Below are 17,897 nucleotides of genomic sequence, written 5' to 3' on the forward strand. Positions count from 1 at the left end.
GCATGGGTTTATTTACTTCATGTTTAATTTCAAATCTGTACTGAAAAGTGATCGAATGTCCCAAAAGAGACAATTTGTAATTAAAAATGATGATGATGAAACAATCAATTTTGGATTATTTAATAACATAATATACTATGACTTTTTGGTGAAAATAATTATATAATCTTTTTTAATCTTACCTTTTTTTTTATAAAAAAACAAAAAATAAAGTTATTTTTAGGACCAACACATCTTAGCGCAACAAGTTGCCAGATTGCGGCACAAAATGAGACCGATAATTTACTAGTTAAATTAGCTGAAACTTGTTAATTGTCTTTGTTTCATAGATTTAATTATATTTTTTTAGAATAATATGTTTGAAAATATATTTTTCATCAAAGATGTTTAGTATATTTTTAATTCTTGAGGATGTTTTTAAATTTATTTTAATTTAAAAATAAAAATATTAAATAAATAAAAACAAGATTAAATAAGAAGAAAATAAGAAGTTATTTTAAATATTCTTGTGGGAATTTAAGATTCTCATCCCTTTGTATGGAGATATGAAGATGGAGAAACATGTAAATATGGATTCCTAAAAATGAGTTGTGCTTCAAAATATTTTTTGATTATCTTCTAACAAATAAGAAAATAAATGCATATTCTCATTTTTACATTCTTGTGAATTCAATAAGATTATGTAAAATAAACACCATAATAATCATTATGAAAACTTGCAAATTAAAAGCAAGTGTATTTATAATTACACTACACTTGCCCCAAATAATATGTTGTTTGAGTTTATATATAAATTTTGTGTTCAATTTTTTAAATATACATCACAGTTTTTAGCGTTTCATTAGAGAAAGATCAATTATATTTAACAAAACTAACTGAAAGTTAAAAAGTTAACTTATAACCGAAAACTGATATTTGAAAAATTAGCTTATTAAATTATAAGTATTTAATAAAATTAAGTATTGAACTAATTGAAAAGTATAAAATGAAAAAAATAATAAAATTATGATTTATTTAAAAAGAACAATAAAAAGTTAAATAAATATATTAAAAATAAAATTATAAGAAAATATAAAAAGTTAGAAATCAGTGTTTTAAATCCTGCTACTTGAAGTAACATTTAAAAAATTATTAAAAATTACTAAGAAGTTATTAAAAAAATTGTCTATCAAACAATCATACAAACTTTTCGATTAAGAAAAAAATTAAAATTCAACTGAAATATCTCGTATAACATAATGAAAATAAATCAAATAAAATTTATATTTTACATTCCATCTAATTTTAAATTTTTAATCTATCTGCCCAAACCTAAAACTAAAAGGCTTGAACAATCTTGGATCTTGGAATGAAAACAAAATGAATTATTTTCTCTGTTGTTGTTTCACATATGGTGACGGTCGATCTTTATCATAGTTATTAAATTAAAACCCCACAAAAAAGAAAAAAAAGCAATTCACCAGTCCGGGCTCTATTGGTTGCCGAATCAGGGTCTTGCATGTGGTCTGTTTGAGGTCTTTTCAACATACCATTCATTCAACGCCTCCTTTTGCCCGCATGTTGTGTTGCATTTTTTCTTCTCTTATCAATTAATTTTTTTATTAGAATATAGAGTTGCTAAACACTTCAATTTTGATCTACTACCCATGCAAAAAACGCGAAAACAATAAGAGGTATTAATACAAATTTCATAACCCTCCTTATGATCGCTCCTTCTCCTTGTAGTCGTGCATGTGTGTGCGTGGAATCTTTACCGTTTATTTTGTTTTAAAACTTAACAAAAATAATTAAATATAAGTATAAAAAAATTGAGCCGCCGGATCATGATTATTGACTGCATGAAATTAATTTGAATGTAGAGAATACAGGTATGATGACAATTAATGCCTACTTTTGTTACTACAGAAAATCTGAAGTTTATTAATTGTCATCCAAGTTAATTCTCCAGCAACATCGGAAGTCACTTAATATCATAATTAACATTCTGAATTCCTCTAATCAACCCTTAATTAAAAAATATTTCCAAGGAAATTTAGTCAAGATAATACTATAAAATTTGCAACACTCACACTTTGTGTTTAACCTACCGAACTAGCAAGTTAGAGTCCTTTGGTGTATGTTCTACTCTTGAAAGCATGTTGTGTGAGTGTAGATATATCCTCAGCTAAGGATTGGATTGACTGATCATTTGAAGTGCATGGTACAGTTTAATTAGAAAATAAAAATCAATAATAGTTATTGATTATTTTTTAACTATCATTATTCAACATTTATCTTTTAAAATGAACCTGCATTTAAACGAGTCAAATCTCCTAAATATAAGAACTAGTTGGGTGAGAGAGAGGGTCCGTAACAGAAGAAAGCATAACAATGTGTTTCACCTTCTAGTTCATCTAATTAAAATCAATTAAACTAAATTCGAGTGAAAAAAAATAGGGCTTCAAAACTTTCAACTTAAAATCAAACCAAATCAGAGTTAAAAAAATAGGGCTTCAACAACTTTCGACTTAATTAAAATCTAGCTATATTCGGGCTGTTACCCAGATTTGGGCTGAGGGACCAATATGGGGTTTAATATGCTACTCAAATCAAAGCATACCTTACACTGTGCTTGCTACATTAGGCAGATAATCTTAATTACCAACTCACGCAACGGGTTATAAAATACTAGTACTATTTAGCGCGTGGTTAGAGGGGCTCACTGTACTCTAAGATTATCTCATTGTGCTCAAAGATTAATCATAGATAAAATTAATAAATATTTTATATTAATGTCACAGTAAAAAAAAAAAAAACTCATCTAATAAATATTATAATCACAAGTTAAACTTTCTATCTCATATACTATCAGTATGGTATATATACTTACTAATCTGGGCGTTAAAATAACTGACACCTTTGCTCCCTTGTTGGACTAGTATCATCACCATCGTTCTCTTCAACCTAAAATAGAACTTATATATAGACTTAATTAGCTAGATTAAGTATATATGTTATTAGATCAATAAAATCTATTTTTAATACCAAAATTAAATTTACGGTATAGTATACCTAGTATGGTTTTTATACTCTATTTTTTTAGAATATATAAGATAGACTATGGTTCATTCTTTAAATAAAATTTTAGTACCGTAATTAAGCTGATCAAATTAGATTTATAAACTCTAGTAAGTCACAACACACGGACTAGGAGATTGTTTCTGGTCCTAATTAATTGAGGGAAACCTCACTCTGAACAAGTATTTATATTCTCAATTAATTTTAGAAAGCACTATTTTTATTCACTATATACCTTTCATTTAGCAGCTTTATTACTATTTCAACTGAAAAGAGTTTAATTAGCATCATAAAAGTGAAGTAAATCAATATTGATGCATAATATAGTTTACTTTGGCTACCAAGTCTAAATAACTTCAACACATAAATAAAAACAGGTATCTAATATTCATGTGTCAACTGTGATTCTGTGCGGAATAGTGTTAAGATCATACTTAGATAAACCTTTCGATAAGCTAATGCTTATATAAGACGAGTAAATAAGAAAATAAAATGAATTAATTTTTTTTTCATTAAATAAAATATTTTTTTTGAAAAAGTTGAAATGTCTAAATTAATTTTAATTTATTAGAAAAATTGAATTCATTTTATCTTGTTTTTTTTTCACTAGTGTTTATTGAAAAATCTATCCAAATATTGAAATCTAAATAAAACAAACAAGCTTAACAACAAAAGCATATATGCATGACATCTTAAAGGTTTTAAGTTAGACATGTGGTGTTTTGTTTGTGTGATTCTTATTACTTGATCTGTTGATGAAATTTTCCTTAGGGTTTTACTTTTAGCTCTCCCCTAACTCCTTACTTCCAATATTGTTGTATTAGTGTTTATGCACACAAAGCAAATAGCTAGTGCATGCTAACCATACTTTATTTAATTATCTATTCTGATATCAGTTAAATCTTCTGAACATAGTTCTCCTTACCCATCCTTTCAAATTTAAAATAACAATTATTTGTCTTCCACATAAAGAAGCCGACTTGGATTATAAGCTCAAGTGTCTAGATTCCCTTCATATGTTTTTCTTTATGTTAATTAATTAAAGAGGGACGACATGACACCATCTTTCTGACTAGAAGACCCAAAGAGGGTGTTCCAACAATAATTTAATTATACATTATGGGATATGCGTAATCTAGATATTACAGTCTTAAAAGATTATATCTTTTCTCTTCGTTAAACTAGCTAGATTGAGTTTCCCGACGGACATCTTCGTGATTTTTAAGTACCCTTTTCATTCCTAGCTTAGGCCTTTCTATACAGAAAGATAGATAGATTGAATAAATTAATTCATGCCTGAAGAAGAACATATCAAAAACAAAGTTATGCAGAAGCGAAGACACAAAAGATCAGTCACCCCAACACAGAAATACTTGTAACTGATTATCGTCATATCAGATATACCACCGAAATTCTTGAAAGAAAGAAAAAACTAGTTTTTCAGATTAAAGGAAAATAAGATAATATATACAAAGAGAGACGACACGACACTCATGATGGGATTCATGAATTTTATTTTATTTTCGTTTCTTTATCCAGTAGTGGACAAGTTGGGAGAGTCCTATCTTGTTGAAATCTTCTTCCTGTAACATACATTAAAAAAAGTACGCAGAATGAAAGGACAAACCACATGCATGAATAACATATGCAACAATACCGATAGATATAATATCAAAATCTTTTCACCTCTCATGGCATGCTTCCCTTCGATCTGAATCGGGAATTCTAGTCATGTATTTGCTGATGCAGCATCATCAAGATTCCCACATCTAAAATAGAACTTTATTCCGCACTCCACAAAGAGCTAACATATATGTATATATGTATGTATAATTAAGCGTGTGCAGTCCTGAAGTCCTAGCAAATTAGGCGGTGTGAATCTTGATGCTGCTGCACCTGCAGATACTGACTGTTTTCTGCAACTCTTTCTCCTTAAGTTTGAAGATAACTAGAAGTCACCCTGGGAGCCAAAAAGTAAGTATATATATATATATATACACATACATACATGTATGCATTAATTAAGATCAGAGCAGCTAGCAGGGGTAAAAAGTGCTTTAAAGAAACATGAAGGAAACAGAAGTGAAGAGTAAATAAACTATAAATCTAGTCGGTGACCGACCTTAATTAGTGTTCCCAAGAAGCAGCACCTGAGGCTGAGAGTGAGAGGCTCAGAGATCAGATCTTTGCAATTAACTAGTAGCTAACAGAGGATTTAAGTTTAGGAATGTTGGTGAAAGATATGAATAGGAAGGAAAGACTGCAGTAGAAAAATTCCCACACATTGCCTAGCTAGTACGTAATGTGACATCAGGTGATGAAAGAAAGGTCTTTGCGGGATTGCAATAATTAACTTGTGCCAAAGCTTAGAAGGTAAAGAAATATATGAAAAATGGGTCAAACTTCGTCCTAAGAAATACATTTCTATGGCATCCACAAATAAGAAAGGAAATAACCTACATCGTTTGGAATATTATGTCTTAGGTTACATCAAGCTCAAATTAATTAATTAGACCTATTTGATAAATACGTGTGGCTTGGGCTTATTTTAAAATTTATTCATTTTAAAAAACACGTTTTAATTATGTCAGATCAACCTTAAAAAACATATTCCCACTCCTATATATATCCTTAAGTCGGAGGCAGCTACTTTAGACTAGTATGTCATACGTTTTCTTATTAAATTGAATATTAGTTAACAACCAGTTTTTACATATAAATAATAAATATATCATTTATTTATTTTATTTAGCCTCTTAGAGAAAACTATTCAGTTATTTACTAATTCATTTAAATTAATTATAATTTTAAGTCACTCGAGGGTTATCAAGAATGTATCCCTTTTTAATATTTTGGCGTGATGGTTAACTATGGCCTTTATTTTCATACAAAAATTTGGTGGCACTTACTGTTACACTATGAATCACACGTTTAACATTATTAATCCAAATATAACGAAATTACATATAACTAAAACGGTGCAGGACTGAGACAAGATGTGTAACTTATAAGAATTCAATCGTGCAAAAATTCATGTAAAGGGATATCATTTTGATATCTACTAAAATTTTCATTCACTTCTTAATTATTTCTGTATGTCTTAGGGTGATCATAGAACATGTTGGGATCAACTATCTTAATAATCTCTACTAACTTATTTTTTGAAAAGGCTAAGTACATTAATAATGATAAGCTTTGAGTATAAGTACTTGTACATCTATATATATATATAAAGGGGATTTACTTTTTTGTTTTAAATAGTGATACAGTCCAAAACTACATATTTTATCATCATAAACGACGCAGGAGAGAAGGGAGACACCCGGACCTTATCAAGTACTTGTTAGTATTAGACTATGGTTAGCGGGACACAATTTGTAATTTTTAAAGTTAAACATGCTAATCTCTTTCCTTGTGGCAAATCATCTTATCTTATCTTTTTTTCGCATCTAGTTTAAATTAAGGATGCAACGTGCGGGATGACATATAAAGGCCCAGACACGTCATAAAGTAGCTAGCTGCCTGCATTGCTTTTGGTCACTGTAATATTTTAAGGAATCAAATTGGTAGCATCATCGATATGCTGTTGTAGAGATAAGAACGATTCGCGAAGAAAAATATTTTCCCAAAGTCCCAACCGTTTAATAGATATTATATATGACAAATAATAGGCAACAAAAAGGATAAATTAAAAGTTTCAATTCTTTTCAAATAAAATAAAAATACACATATTTTTATTGATTTTAATGCAACAAATTTCAATTCCAATGGGCTGACGCTAACACGGCCCGCGCCCAAGTTTGTGAGGCGCCATTACAGTTTACTCCAATAATAAGCCCAAAACTCTTCACAGTCCACTGTTTTTATTCATAGTTATTGTTTAACTGGATTTTGATTTTATTTTCTGCTTATCCTCAAAGAAAAAACATCCTAAAAATACTCAAGACATCATTCATGCGCTTTTGGTCAGCGAAGAAATGAAAATTTTCAAAAATTAATAAGAGTCATACACTTTTCCTTCTTTATTTTAATTCAAATATTTTTCTTATAAATCTCACGTAATTTTTTTCTGTTGCATTCTCTTCTATACAACCAAACTCAACCTAAATATGAAGCCCTATCCACGAGAATTATGAGCTGTAGTTCGTCATATTGTACTTTTTAAAGAAAAAGTATTTATCCTATCCGTTTGATCAAAAAAGGAAACTTTAAATCAAATTCTTCTTGAACACCACACAAGGAAGGAATTTGATTTGTTCGCAAAGCTGCTTTCAGTTTTTCATACCTTGGAAAAAAAACCAGAGCAATAGTTCAATAAACTTTTGCTGAACTTATGCAAGCGTTCCTCACAAAAGTTAAACAAGTAGCTAGCTACTGCCACATGGGATTCGAACAATTAGGTCGTGCAGAAAATAAAAATAGTACAGTAGAAGCTAGAAGGAAAAGTATTATATTTATATATATAACACGATTAGCATTTGCATACATAAGGTAGCCCCGAAAAACAAAATAACATGAGGCTGAGAAGAGAGTTAGTTATAAGTAGCAGTAGTTGTTGGGGAGGGAGTGATAAGAGAGAAGAGTTGGTCGAGATCAGGGGGGTGGAAGTAGCCATTCATGGGCGGGTCTCTTTTCCTTCCAAACGAAAACGGCTTCTTCTTTGGGGGCGGCGGGGGAGCCAACGCCGGGGGGATACGGCGATTCGGCGTGGAACAACGGCCACAAGCGCCGCCGTTGATCTCTTCTTCCTCTACAGCGTTCATGTTCATCATGCAATAAGTAACAAGTCTAGAGAGATGCGAGTTATTTAAAAGTGAAGAATTTAATTTTAGCCCGTTGGTTCTGGAAGACGCTAGTCATTTATGTGGTTCTGGAATTGACAGGTGCCAACACTCCATCATACGTGGCGCCAATAAATGATTTCAGTTATGTTACCAAGGGATGCTTGCGCGCGCACCTCCCTCCTCCCACACCTTTTTCTATCTATAACAAAACTTACCTTATTTTTTGTAGTGAGGAAAGAAAGAAAGTTTTGCAATTTAATTGGAGGCAAAATGAAAGGAAAAAAAAATTAATTTTTTTTATTTTCTTTTCGATTCTAAACGGATCCTAAGATAATAAAATAAAATATAAGACTCTTGATATAATGTGTTTGACAAGAAAGGAGAACAAAAATAGGGAGCAATAAGGAAATAAAATTAGGAAAGGATATGATTTGTATGAAACTCATATATACTGTGAAAACAAAAAATAAGTGTGTGATTTCGTATGGGTTTATTTTTTCTTTCTTTTTAATCATCCGGTCAAATAAAAGTAATCATAACTAAGTTTAACTAAAAAATAAATAAAATCTGATAAAAAATTATTTTTTCAAAGGATCAAATTGGTAATATCTAAATTATTCAATCTTAATTTTACTACATTAAATTTGTATGATTTTAATTTACCAAAATATTTCTCAGACAATCTGATATTTTTTATAACTTAGAAAGAGAAGAAATGAGAAATCAGTTATTAATTTTATTGATAATGTAGTGTAATAGAAAAAAATATTATTAATTAAATGTTTTAAAAAATTTGTTATCAAAATATAATCACTGTTTCGTGGAAAAACAAATACACCTGGATTCATATTTTTTGAATTTTCTCTCATTTATTTCAAGTCAAGCAAACACACTATGCTCTTAACTCTCTTTTTTCCCTGATGAATGGGAGGTTTGAGAAAAAAAAGATCACCATTATTCACCCCACAATCGCTTTCACTCGACTCCATTCTACATATATCTCTTTCTCCGTCTCCATTCTCTACGATTTGCTTCTTCTTGCTAACAGTTTGCAATACAGTAAGTGAATGTGATGATCCATATGATAGTATAATACAGTATTCTAGATTTTCTTTACTTCTCAGTTTAACATGCTGCAATGATTCCTTCTTTTGCGTGTAGTTGAGCCTACTAGAGTCTGAGATGGAAAACGGGGATCAGTTCCTGGAAATTTCAAAGGGGAAATATGATTGTCTTTTATTTGGTAAGCCTTCATGATTCATGATTACTTTCTCACTCTTACATGCTAGCGTCATTATCCTGCCACGGTGATATTGATAACTGGTTTTTGATATTTTCATATCTCGATGGCACCCTTTATCCTTTGAGTTCTGGATTGGCTGAGCAAGTGAAAAAAAATATTCAGGGTAATGACTTCACCGAATTGAAGACATAGTAATATGTGATTACTCGAAATAATGCATTAGTTTTTAATGGATGCGTTGCACAGAGTACATGCTTCAAAAGCTTGGGATACCGGAGGCTAAGGTTCCTGAGTCGTGCTTTTCATTATACAAGACTTACGGGACAACCATGGCAGGTCTCAAGGTAGTATAATATAATTGATTGAACTTTCATTATATGTTAAAACGCAATTTTATTTGTTTATTTAGATGTGATAGTGAATGAATCAATCTCAATCATTGTCTTTTTCCCCCTCACCAGGCTATTGGCTATGACTTTGACTATGATGACTTTCATGCGTAATTGTCTTTACCCTTACATATTTGAGATTTGTTCTATTTTTGTTCATTTATTTTAATTGCTAGAAATCATGTGATATATAATGAGAATCTAAAACTATTTTGTGTTAAGCAGATTTATTCATGGGAGATTGCCATATGATATGCTGAAACCTGACCCTGTTCTCAGGGGAATTTTGCTGAGCTTGCCTGTTCCAAAAATTGTGAGTTTCTTTGTTCTTTTTTAATGACTAAAATTGGACATGATTCATAAATTTTCTTATCAGCATAATGTTTGTGTTCTATTTTTTTTCCTAGGTTTTTACAAACTCAGACAAGGTCCATGCAAGTAGAGTGCTTCATAGGCTTGGACTAGAGGATTGCTTTGAAAGAGTTATAAGCTTTGAGACCCTGAATTCCTCCAATGAAGATGGCAATGAATATAAACCAAGTTCCACAGGGATTTTTGATTTTTATGAGTACATTCGCAGGCCTGATTCTGATATTTTGCTTCCAAGGACCCCGGTTGTGTGCAAACCCTTTCAAGATGCATTTGAAAAGGTTTTCGATATGGCAGATATTGACCCTCAAAGAACAGTAAGATCACTAATCCTTCTTTGGCCATGGATTTTCCCTTTTGTCTCTAATTCTAATTAACCCTTGTCATGATGATCTTGCAATTTGTGTCTTTTGTAACAATGAATACCAATTATCATTTTTTTCTTGATTATGTGCATTTTTGTGACAAATTAAGTTATTTATTTCCAGTTATTCTTCGATGACAGTCTCCGCAATTTACAAACGGGAAAATCCTTGGGCCTCCACACAGTCATGGTAAGTAACAAATACTAGTCATAAGAACTTTATTTTAGTTTTTTTTTTTTTTTTTTTGCTTTCTTGTGGTAATGATGTCAAACGGCGTATAGTAACCTCACAAAATCATCATGAATGAGCACAAAAGGAAGCATATAGAATTAGTCATAACTCATAAGAACTACTTTACCAATAGAGTTGGATTTAACAGAAGGGATTAGTCTCTCATAATATGATAAATCAAGGTTTGAATTCTTGTTAGAAAAGATGTTCACATTGAGTGTCCGACCGTACCTCATAGAGAATTGCTTGCTTCTGACGAACGTAAAAAAAAAAAAGCCACTTTTAATTTTTTACATTTGAATCTTTCATATAATTAAGTTGAAAGGAACTTCAAGTACACATTTGTGGAACCTTGACAATTCTATGCATGCACATGTTCTTATTATTAAATTATGACTGTATTAGCTTTAAGAAGGTATAATTAAAAATTCCCTTGACATTTGACCGAAATGCATCACTTCTCAATTAAAATAATATGATGAAATTTGAACTTAAATGTGAAATCCAATGCGACACGCATGCAGGTGGCTGCATCCCGTCGTGCTACGGGAGTGGATCATGCCTTAGAAAGCATCCATAATATGAAGGAGGCATTTCCAGAACTGTGGGAAGCCAATGAGAAGCCTGAAAGTGTCGAGTGCTCTTGAAAGGTTTCAATTGAAACATCATTAATAGCTTAACTTATACGTCTAAGTTCTAAAAACATTTGGTTTCTAGTACTGTATTGCCATATGATGTTGATGTTGGAAGAATTTGATATACTTATGTAATTAACTTTTTATTCGCCATTTTTCCTTTCCTTTTGTGTGTAAAAGATTCAACTCAAGTAAGAGGCAAATGCAGTACGTTTTGAAAACAGACATCGAAAACTTCTTGAGTAGCATGCCTAAAAGTACCCTGTGTGCAACCCACATGCGAAAAATCAAGAAATTTTCACTCAAATGTGTGATTATTATGATATCAAGATAACTTAATGCCTTGGTTGATTAAACTTTTTAATAAACAATAGGAAAAAAAACTTTTCTCACAAGTTAACTTGTAAACTTTCAGCTTTTAGAGAATAGAAAAGTTAGATGAGAGAAAGTTTAAGAGCATAAATTAATTTTGCAAAAACATTTAATTAATATTACCTTATTCTTTTTGTGTTATTGTTCATATATATAAGTTTATCCAAGGGTAACAAGCTTTAGAAGAAGGCTTATTGGGTGAAATTTTACAACTCTCTCCCATTTCTGTGACAGAATGGGATGAAGTGTCTGCATGAGGTTATGAAGGTAAAACATGACCGCTCAGTGCTTACTCTCACAATTTTCTTGATGCATTGGTAGCATCTGATTGTTTCTGTTACGAATAGCATGTGTGGTACATTATTATCCCCACGATTGTTTTATACAAATTCCGTTTAACTGCTGAAACAAAAGGCTGGGCAGAATAGGCGCATTATATAATGGTTGAAAAGCAAAAACAAGATTCTTCCCTCCAGCGTTGGCAATTGTACTAAGGGCTAACATGAGCTGTGCTGTAAGGCTTTTCTAATCATGGGGCATCGTACAAAAGATTTAAGGAATGATTTCCAATTACATCAAAAAAATAAATGACTTGTAGAGAATTACAAATACGGCCTGATTTTAAGTCCACACCAACTGCCAGTGGCAGGAAACTGGTTAATGTAGCTGCAAAGATGACACTGAAACATGGAAAATAAATCAAACAAGACTCCAATCATCCTCTTGAAAATTCTATATGATCTTGTAGTTGTAATCTTGGACTAAGGTATTCCTTGGACTGTCAAAAGTGATAAATTTTTGTTTCCCGAGGTAAATCTAACGAATATATATGACATAAAAAAAACATGAATATGCAAGAGTGGAATATGGATTAAGATCCAACCAATGTTGTCTCAACTAATATTCCGTAAATCAAAAGAAAAAACAACACAAAAATAGCCCATCAAGGATCAACTTTTTAATGAATACTTCTTTCCCGTGAAGGCTTTGAATTTTGGCTCTTCTTCCTTCTGAGATTTCTCTTGACTGGTGTTTTCTTGAGAAACCTAAAAACAATTAATATTGGTTATAGATGGTCTTACGTAAAGCAAATGCATCTAAAATCACGTTAATGAATCATAGATTTAGGGCTTTTCTCTGTCTCTCCAGAAGATTACCACTGCTAAGAACTACCTTAGGTGTTGTTTGAATGTCAGATGTAGTTGCATTTGACCCAAACACAAGCTTTCCTGAATGTCTACGAGACACGGTATTTGATGACTTAGAATCAGAACCCTTGATTTCTTTGTCAGTTTGTCTCTGTTTCAACTCTGGAGAGGATGTTTGTTCAACTGATGGTGCTGAGGGTTTACCATCCAAACGTCTTCCAGAACCAGTGAATGGAGTCAACCGGGCAATCTTTGTTGGCGGCTCATCTTCAACTGAAATACAAAGAATATAATCACAAACTGCTAATGAATTTTTTGCTAAATAAAACTGAGAAAATTGATAAAAGCATCTTTCAACATATGATAAAAGAATGACAACCTTTTGGTCGTTTCCTGTCAAATACAACAGGTTTTGCTTGTTTCTCAGGTTCTTTATAATCAAGAGGTGGAGCAAAATCAACTTCACAGTCTGTTTCAATTATACTGACTGCAGGAGAGGGTTTAGTTTCAACTATGTCAATGTAATACTTCTTGTTGTTATAAGGAACCATTATTGTGTCACCAGTTGTTAAACATGAGTAGCTCCTAAGTGTAGTCTCTAAGCTGCAAATAATCAAGAGAATGAAAGAAAATATCAATTGACACTGTTAAAGGTATAACTAGATATTAGAAAAGAAATACTAACATGGCTTTTGGATTGGAGATATCCAAAAAATCCTTTGTGTGAGGCTGCAGCTTCACATACGTTCCTTTTGCAAGGTTGGTGTTTTTCACTTTTACAATGTCTCCCTCTTGGAGGAGCATATTTTCCATCATCTGACAACAAAAACAGAGGAACGTTATAAACTGTAAATAAAGGAAGGAAAATTCATTAAGCAAAAAAAGTTCAGAAAAAATACGAGAAACAAAGAGGAAACGACATACCCAGTATGGGATATATATGATCCCTTCATCAGATACGAATTCTAGCACCCCACAGTGAGTAACTCTTTCAGCAGAAGGATTTTTAATTTGAAATAACATGGGGTACTCTATGTGCAAAGACGCTGAAAAACTTAACTAGTAAAAATCTTGATAGATGTTTAGATGAATAAGCCTAGTAATTTAGCAGGACAAAGAATGAATCAAATTGTTGCAACCAGACAAATAATGACTTACCAAGGCGATCAAGGGCTGAGGGAGGCATGATAACTAAAGGCAACAAAAATTGTCATAAGAAATTCTATTGGCAAAAACAAGATATCAAAGTTTCACACATGTTTTGAATCAGAGTAGTGAAATGTAAGCTGTGGGTACATACTTTTATCACCCTTTTCCAGATCTGGCTGCATAGAATTAAGAGGACAAGGAATCAGTTTAAGAATTTGAATCACATGCAGATGTAAACATTTTTCTTTTTCTTAAAAAGAGTGCGCAGCACAAATTTGTATGCATATAAAGGATGTTGCAATGCCACTCATAAACCAGCATAGTCAGCAAGCTATAGCCAGTTTTTTTTGGTCGGCACAATCTATAGCCAGTGATCACAGATCAGACCCCTTTGATCAATCACAGGCCCAAATATAAATCCCAAGGAATATGTTGACTTTGTGAATAGAAATAGTTTATGACATGTTTGGATGAGAGGAAAGAAAATAGGAGGATAGAAGAGAAAATTTTTCTCCTCAATTCAAATTTCAAAATTTTCTCACCTCTTCTTTTATTTCCTCTGAAAGAAACTAGCAAAGGAAGTTATTATTGACATAAGGCTAAATCAGTGATCGTACCTTCTCAATGAAGGAGACAGGGTAACAACGATAAAACTGTTCAAATGTTGCAAATCGATCATCTCTGTAATATGCCTGCAATTTTTTGTTTAAAGAAAAACGAAAAAAAAATGTTAACACACAAACGTAGGAGCAACAAAATTATCACGACTTATGTGATCAAAAGAAAAAAATTGTCTAACACTTAGACAGTTAAGTTCCAAGGCATGTGGTCGAATACTCTCTCTATCAAGCCAATCAGTCCCAATCCATTCAAATTTGCAATTGTTATTATTTTTTTGAAGAATTACAATCACAACACACAAAATTCAAAAGTAGCAAGTCAACATACCATAGATATCAGCAGACCAGAAGATGACTTGATGGTGTGCGTGTGCCTGAAACAAAAAAAGATAAACAAATGCCAATGATCACGATCCAATCACATAATAAATATGAGCGTATGAGAAATTTTTGTGAAACGTTACCTTAGACTGAACGATGAAAAGCTGCGTTGTAAAACCCGAGAGTCACCACACCGCTTACATGCTTCGGAAGAACACACGGTTACAGCTTTTATAGGTTAGGACTGTGATTGTTTTTCTTTTTTCTGTGTGCAATCTCTCCCTTTCATGGGCTGGATCAAACAAAGATGTTATTAGACTGGCTCGTTTATAACACGCGTGTTAAAGGCCCAATATTTTTTTTTTCTTTTCAAGGACAAGTTTGCCATTTCATTCGATGTTTTTTTTAAGTTTTCAGTTGAGACAAAACAACACAAAATAAAATCACCTTAACGAAATCAGAGGACCTAGGTTAAGGTTGCGTGCTTGTGGTCGAGTTCATAGGAAGAGGAAGAGATTAATTTGACAGACGAAGTTGAATTGAAGGTATAATGGCGAGGCGAGAGCTTTCAAGCACGTTGAAGAACTTGAAGGTAAGTTTTCATTGCTTGTTTGTGAGATTTGACGTAGAATTGTTTGCTTCAAGATTAGAGGTGAAAATTTAGGGACTAATGATGTTGTTCCTGGCTCTGTTTCGATGTTGGACAGTTCATGCAAAGGGCGGCTCTGAGAGAGGAGAAAACCAAGAAAGAAGAAGAGATCAGACCTGATGTCAGTGTTGGCACATCCACTGCTGTTACTAGAAAGTGGTAATTTTCTTTCCTAAATTCAAATAATTTGTAGTGATTAGTTTTTGCCACACATGGGTCTGAGTTCTGAGACTTCCTTTCGTTGAGGCTGTTATATTGATTGTCTAGTTGCCCTTGTTTGTTATGACCGGTGCATTTTAGAAGTGAAATTCAAATTATGGTGTTGTTAGTTGTGAGGTTAAGCATTTGTATCTCTGCCAATAGCCATTTAACTGGCGTTTTCTATTAGAATCTCTTAGGCTTTTAGTGAAACAATTGATGATATTAGAAGTGGTTTTTGAAGATGAGATTCCTCATGGCAATCATTTGTGATGTAACATCCATTATTTCTTGTAGTTGTAGGCTAGCAACCCAAGGTTGATATTGAAAATTTTATATATTTTATTTATGATTGTGTTGTGGAATGAGTTTCTCTTGATTTCTGCTAATTGAAAGAGCGGTAGTCTTCAAATAATGAATAAGGCATTACAAAAACAGTTGCTTTTAAATTGTGAGCTGGTATGCAGTAATTGCTGGTGGGATATACGTGCCTGTTATATTGAAGTATCAGCGTCATACCCACTGATACCGTAACGCTAACGATATGCCTAGATATGCATTCAAGGAGTATCCTCCAATTTGTTACTTATCTTAAAATTTTATTAACTGATACATTTGGAATACAACTCCCATGCTTTGAAAATGACTAAAATTACATATGGCTCTGATACGGGTTGGGGAAAGTATGTAACTTTATGACATGTTCATTGGTAGAAGAGTATAGTCTGATAATGGGCATGAGAAAGGTATGTAACTATAGTCTTTTGTTATGATTACAAGTTTTTTTTTTCAATTGTGATCACCATTCACTGATATAATTATGCATTAAATAGAAATCATTGAGTCTCCTTTTAAAGCATTTTTGTATCATGTGAATTTTTTAAAACTCATAACTTAAGTGTTTTAATCTTGACCATTTATTATAAGATCTAATGTTCAATATCTATTCTTAATCATATAAAAAGGCCCTCTAACGATATATAAACTGTAATGTATCTTGAAATTTTAATAATTTTCTGTATCCCTGTAACTGTGTTGTATTGTACCCACATTGGATTAAGTATCGGGGCATGTACTGTTGCTTCACTTGTAGCCCTTACAATTTACCCAAACCTTTCTGTACCTTACCCTGTAAAACAGCAAAGTTAAATAAAGCAATGTGTCTGCCAAATTTTTCTTTTCAACTTTGGTATATAATTGCCTCTCATCTGCAGTTACTTGCTTCATCCTGCTCAGTTATTTCTATTTTATTTTTTTACTTTAAACTTGACTGGCTTTCTACACATATGTAGTGTGGTTATAATGGAAGGTGATCCCCATCCTGGAGCACCTAAAGGTCGAATGTCATTTCAAAGTTTCAATCCTTCAGTTGATGTGAGTTTGAAGATCAAGAATTTCTAAGCTGTTTCTTTACTCTCCTAGTTGAGAACTAGATCTCATGATCTCTCTTTTGATTCTTTTCTAATGCGAAAAGCCTTACCATTTTAGAAATTAAATGAGGAAGAAGCAAGACTACACCAGCCAGCAGCTGAAACTACCATGTCTAGAAATCAAAATGCAAATATCAATATCAGGTGGGTTTCTTTGCCTAAACTTCCATGTGAACATTTGATTCTGTTTATTTTCCCCTCATCAAGGGTCTGAAGGTTCTCTGTTTATGGTTTAACTATCTAATGTTCCTCATGGCTTGGTCTTTTTTAAATTTAATGGACAACTATTGTAAAATTTCCTCAGATTATGACTCTGAATTTTAATTTGGTTTTGTTTTCATTGTTTCAGAGAAAATAGCTCTTCAGTAGAAGGTCCAGAATGTGCCAACATGGACAAAAAGAGTGTGGAGGTTAACGGCAATGTTAAAAGGAAACAATCTGAAGTAATTTGTGAAGCACAATATCCTAACAAATCACCAAAGAACGATCATGATGATAAACAATCATTGCCAAACAATAGTTTGGGTACTTTGAAAAAACCGAGTGGAGATAAGCTGGACTGGAAAGTTTTAAGACCATCTAGTGTCAAACAAAGTAGATGAGTTTATTGATTATTTGATTTGATAGCAAACAAATTATGCTAGCTTTGGTTCTGTTTCAGGCATTGGGCATTTATATCGTTAGTCGTGGTTTTGTTAGGCTGTTTATCCATTGGTATAAAGACCTTCACATTTTCTTGTTAAGATTCAGGATTTAACCTGCTAATTTAGATTGAATACTTTTAGATTAAAGGGTAAGGCTGCGTACAATATCCCTTCCTCATACCTTTGCATAGCGAAGAGCCTCTGGGCAATGGGGTACGAATTTTTTTTTTTTTTTTTTTTTTACTTTTAGATTAAAGGGCTAAAACAAAAGCCTCACGAGTGTTTTTTTGTAT

General features: G+C 32.3%; 3 protein-coding genes and 1 long non-coding RNA gene across 6 annotated transcripts; 2 read left to right on the plus strand and 2 right to left on the minus strand.

Annotated features, from left to right (window-relative positions):
• Positions 1-4,366: 4,366 nt before the first annotated feature.
• LOC114387574 lies at positions 4,367-5,514 on the minus strand. Its single transcript, XR_003661350.1, has 3 exons — positions 5,180-5,514; positions 4,744-5,017; positions 4,367-4,640 (listed from the first exon to the last, which is right to left on the minus strand). It is a non-coding gene; the product is annotated as an uncharacterized LOC114387574 (long non-coding RNA).
• Positions 5,515-8,635: 3,121 nt separating this feature from the next.
• On the plus strand, positions 8,636-11,296 carry LOC114386320 (uncharacterized protein C24B11.05-like). The gene is made up of 8 exons (XM_028346285.1): positions 8,636-8,900; positions 9,003-9,247; positions 9,331-9,428; positions 9,546-9,583; positions 9,699-9,786; positions 9,881-10,159; positions 10,331-10,396; positions 10,963-11,296. Exons 2-8 carry the CDS (start codon positions 9,124-9,126, stop codon positions 11,083-11,085), a joined length of 816 nt encoding a protein of 271 aa, XP_028202086.1. The 5' UTR covers positions 8,636-8,900; positions 9,003-9,123; the 3' UTR covers positions 11,086-11,296.
• Positions 11,297-11,984: 688 nt separating this feature from the next.
• Positions 11,985-14,984, minus strand: LOC114385727 (ubiquitin fusion degradation protein 1 homolog). Of its 3 annotated transcripts, XM_028345772.1 has the most exons (10): positions 14,827-14,984; positions 14,691-14,736; positions 14,360-14,434; positions 13,894-13,918; positions 13,752-13,784; positions 13,518-13,639; positions 13,279-13,409; positions 12,973-13,196; positions 12,619-12,866; positions 11,985-12,491 (listed from the first exon to the last, which is right to left on the minus strand). In XM_028345772.1, the coding sequence occupies exons 2-10, from the start codon at positions 14,691-14,693 to the stop codon at positions 12,396-12,398; spliced, it is 957 nt and encodes a 318-aa protein (XP_028201573.1). In that variant the 5' UTR covers positions 14,694-14,736; positions 14,827-14,984; the 3' UTR covers positions 11,985-12,395. The 3 variants fall into 3 exon arrangements, with proteins under 3 accessions (XP_028201573.1, XP_028201576.1, XP_028201574.1); XM_028345775.1 differs by lacking the exons at positions 14,691-14,736; positions 14,827-14,984 and having other exon boundaries at positions 13,894-13,914; positions 14,360-14,382; XM_028345773.1 differs by lacking the exons at positions 14,691-14,736; positions 14,827-14,984 and having other exon boundaries at positions 13,752-13,914.
• Positions 14,985-15,085: 101 nt separating this feature from the next.
• LOC114385728 lies at positions 15,086-17,782 on the plus strand. The gene is made up of 5 exons (XM_028345776.1): positions 15,086-15,275; positions 15,391-15,491; positions 16,823-16,904; positions 17,019-17,104; positions 17,310-17,782. Exons 1-5 carry the CDS (start codon positions 15,234-15,236, stop codon positions 17,560-17,562), a joined length of 564 nt encoding a protein of 187 aa, XP_028201577.1. The 5' UTR covers positions 15,086-15,233; the 3' UTR covers positions 17,563-17,782.
• Positions 17,783-17,897: the final 115 nt, after the last annotated feature.

Source organism: Glycine soja, chromosome 15, assembly GCF_004193775.1.
Source record: "Glycine soja cultivar W05 chromosome 15, ASM419377v2, whole genome shotgun sequence".
Taxonomy (NCBI): Eukaryota; Viridiplantae; Streptophyta; class Magnoliopsida; order Fabales; family Fabaceae; genus Glycine; species Glycine soja.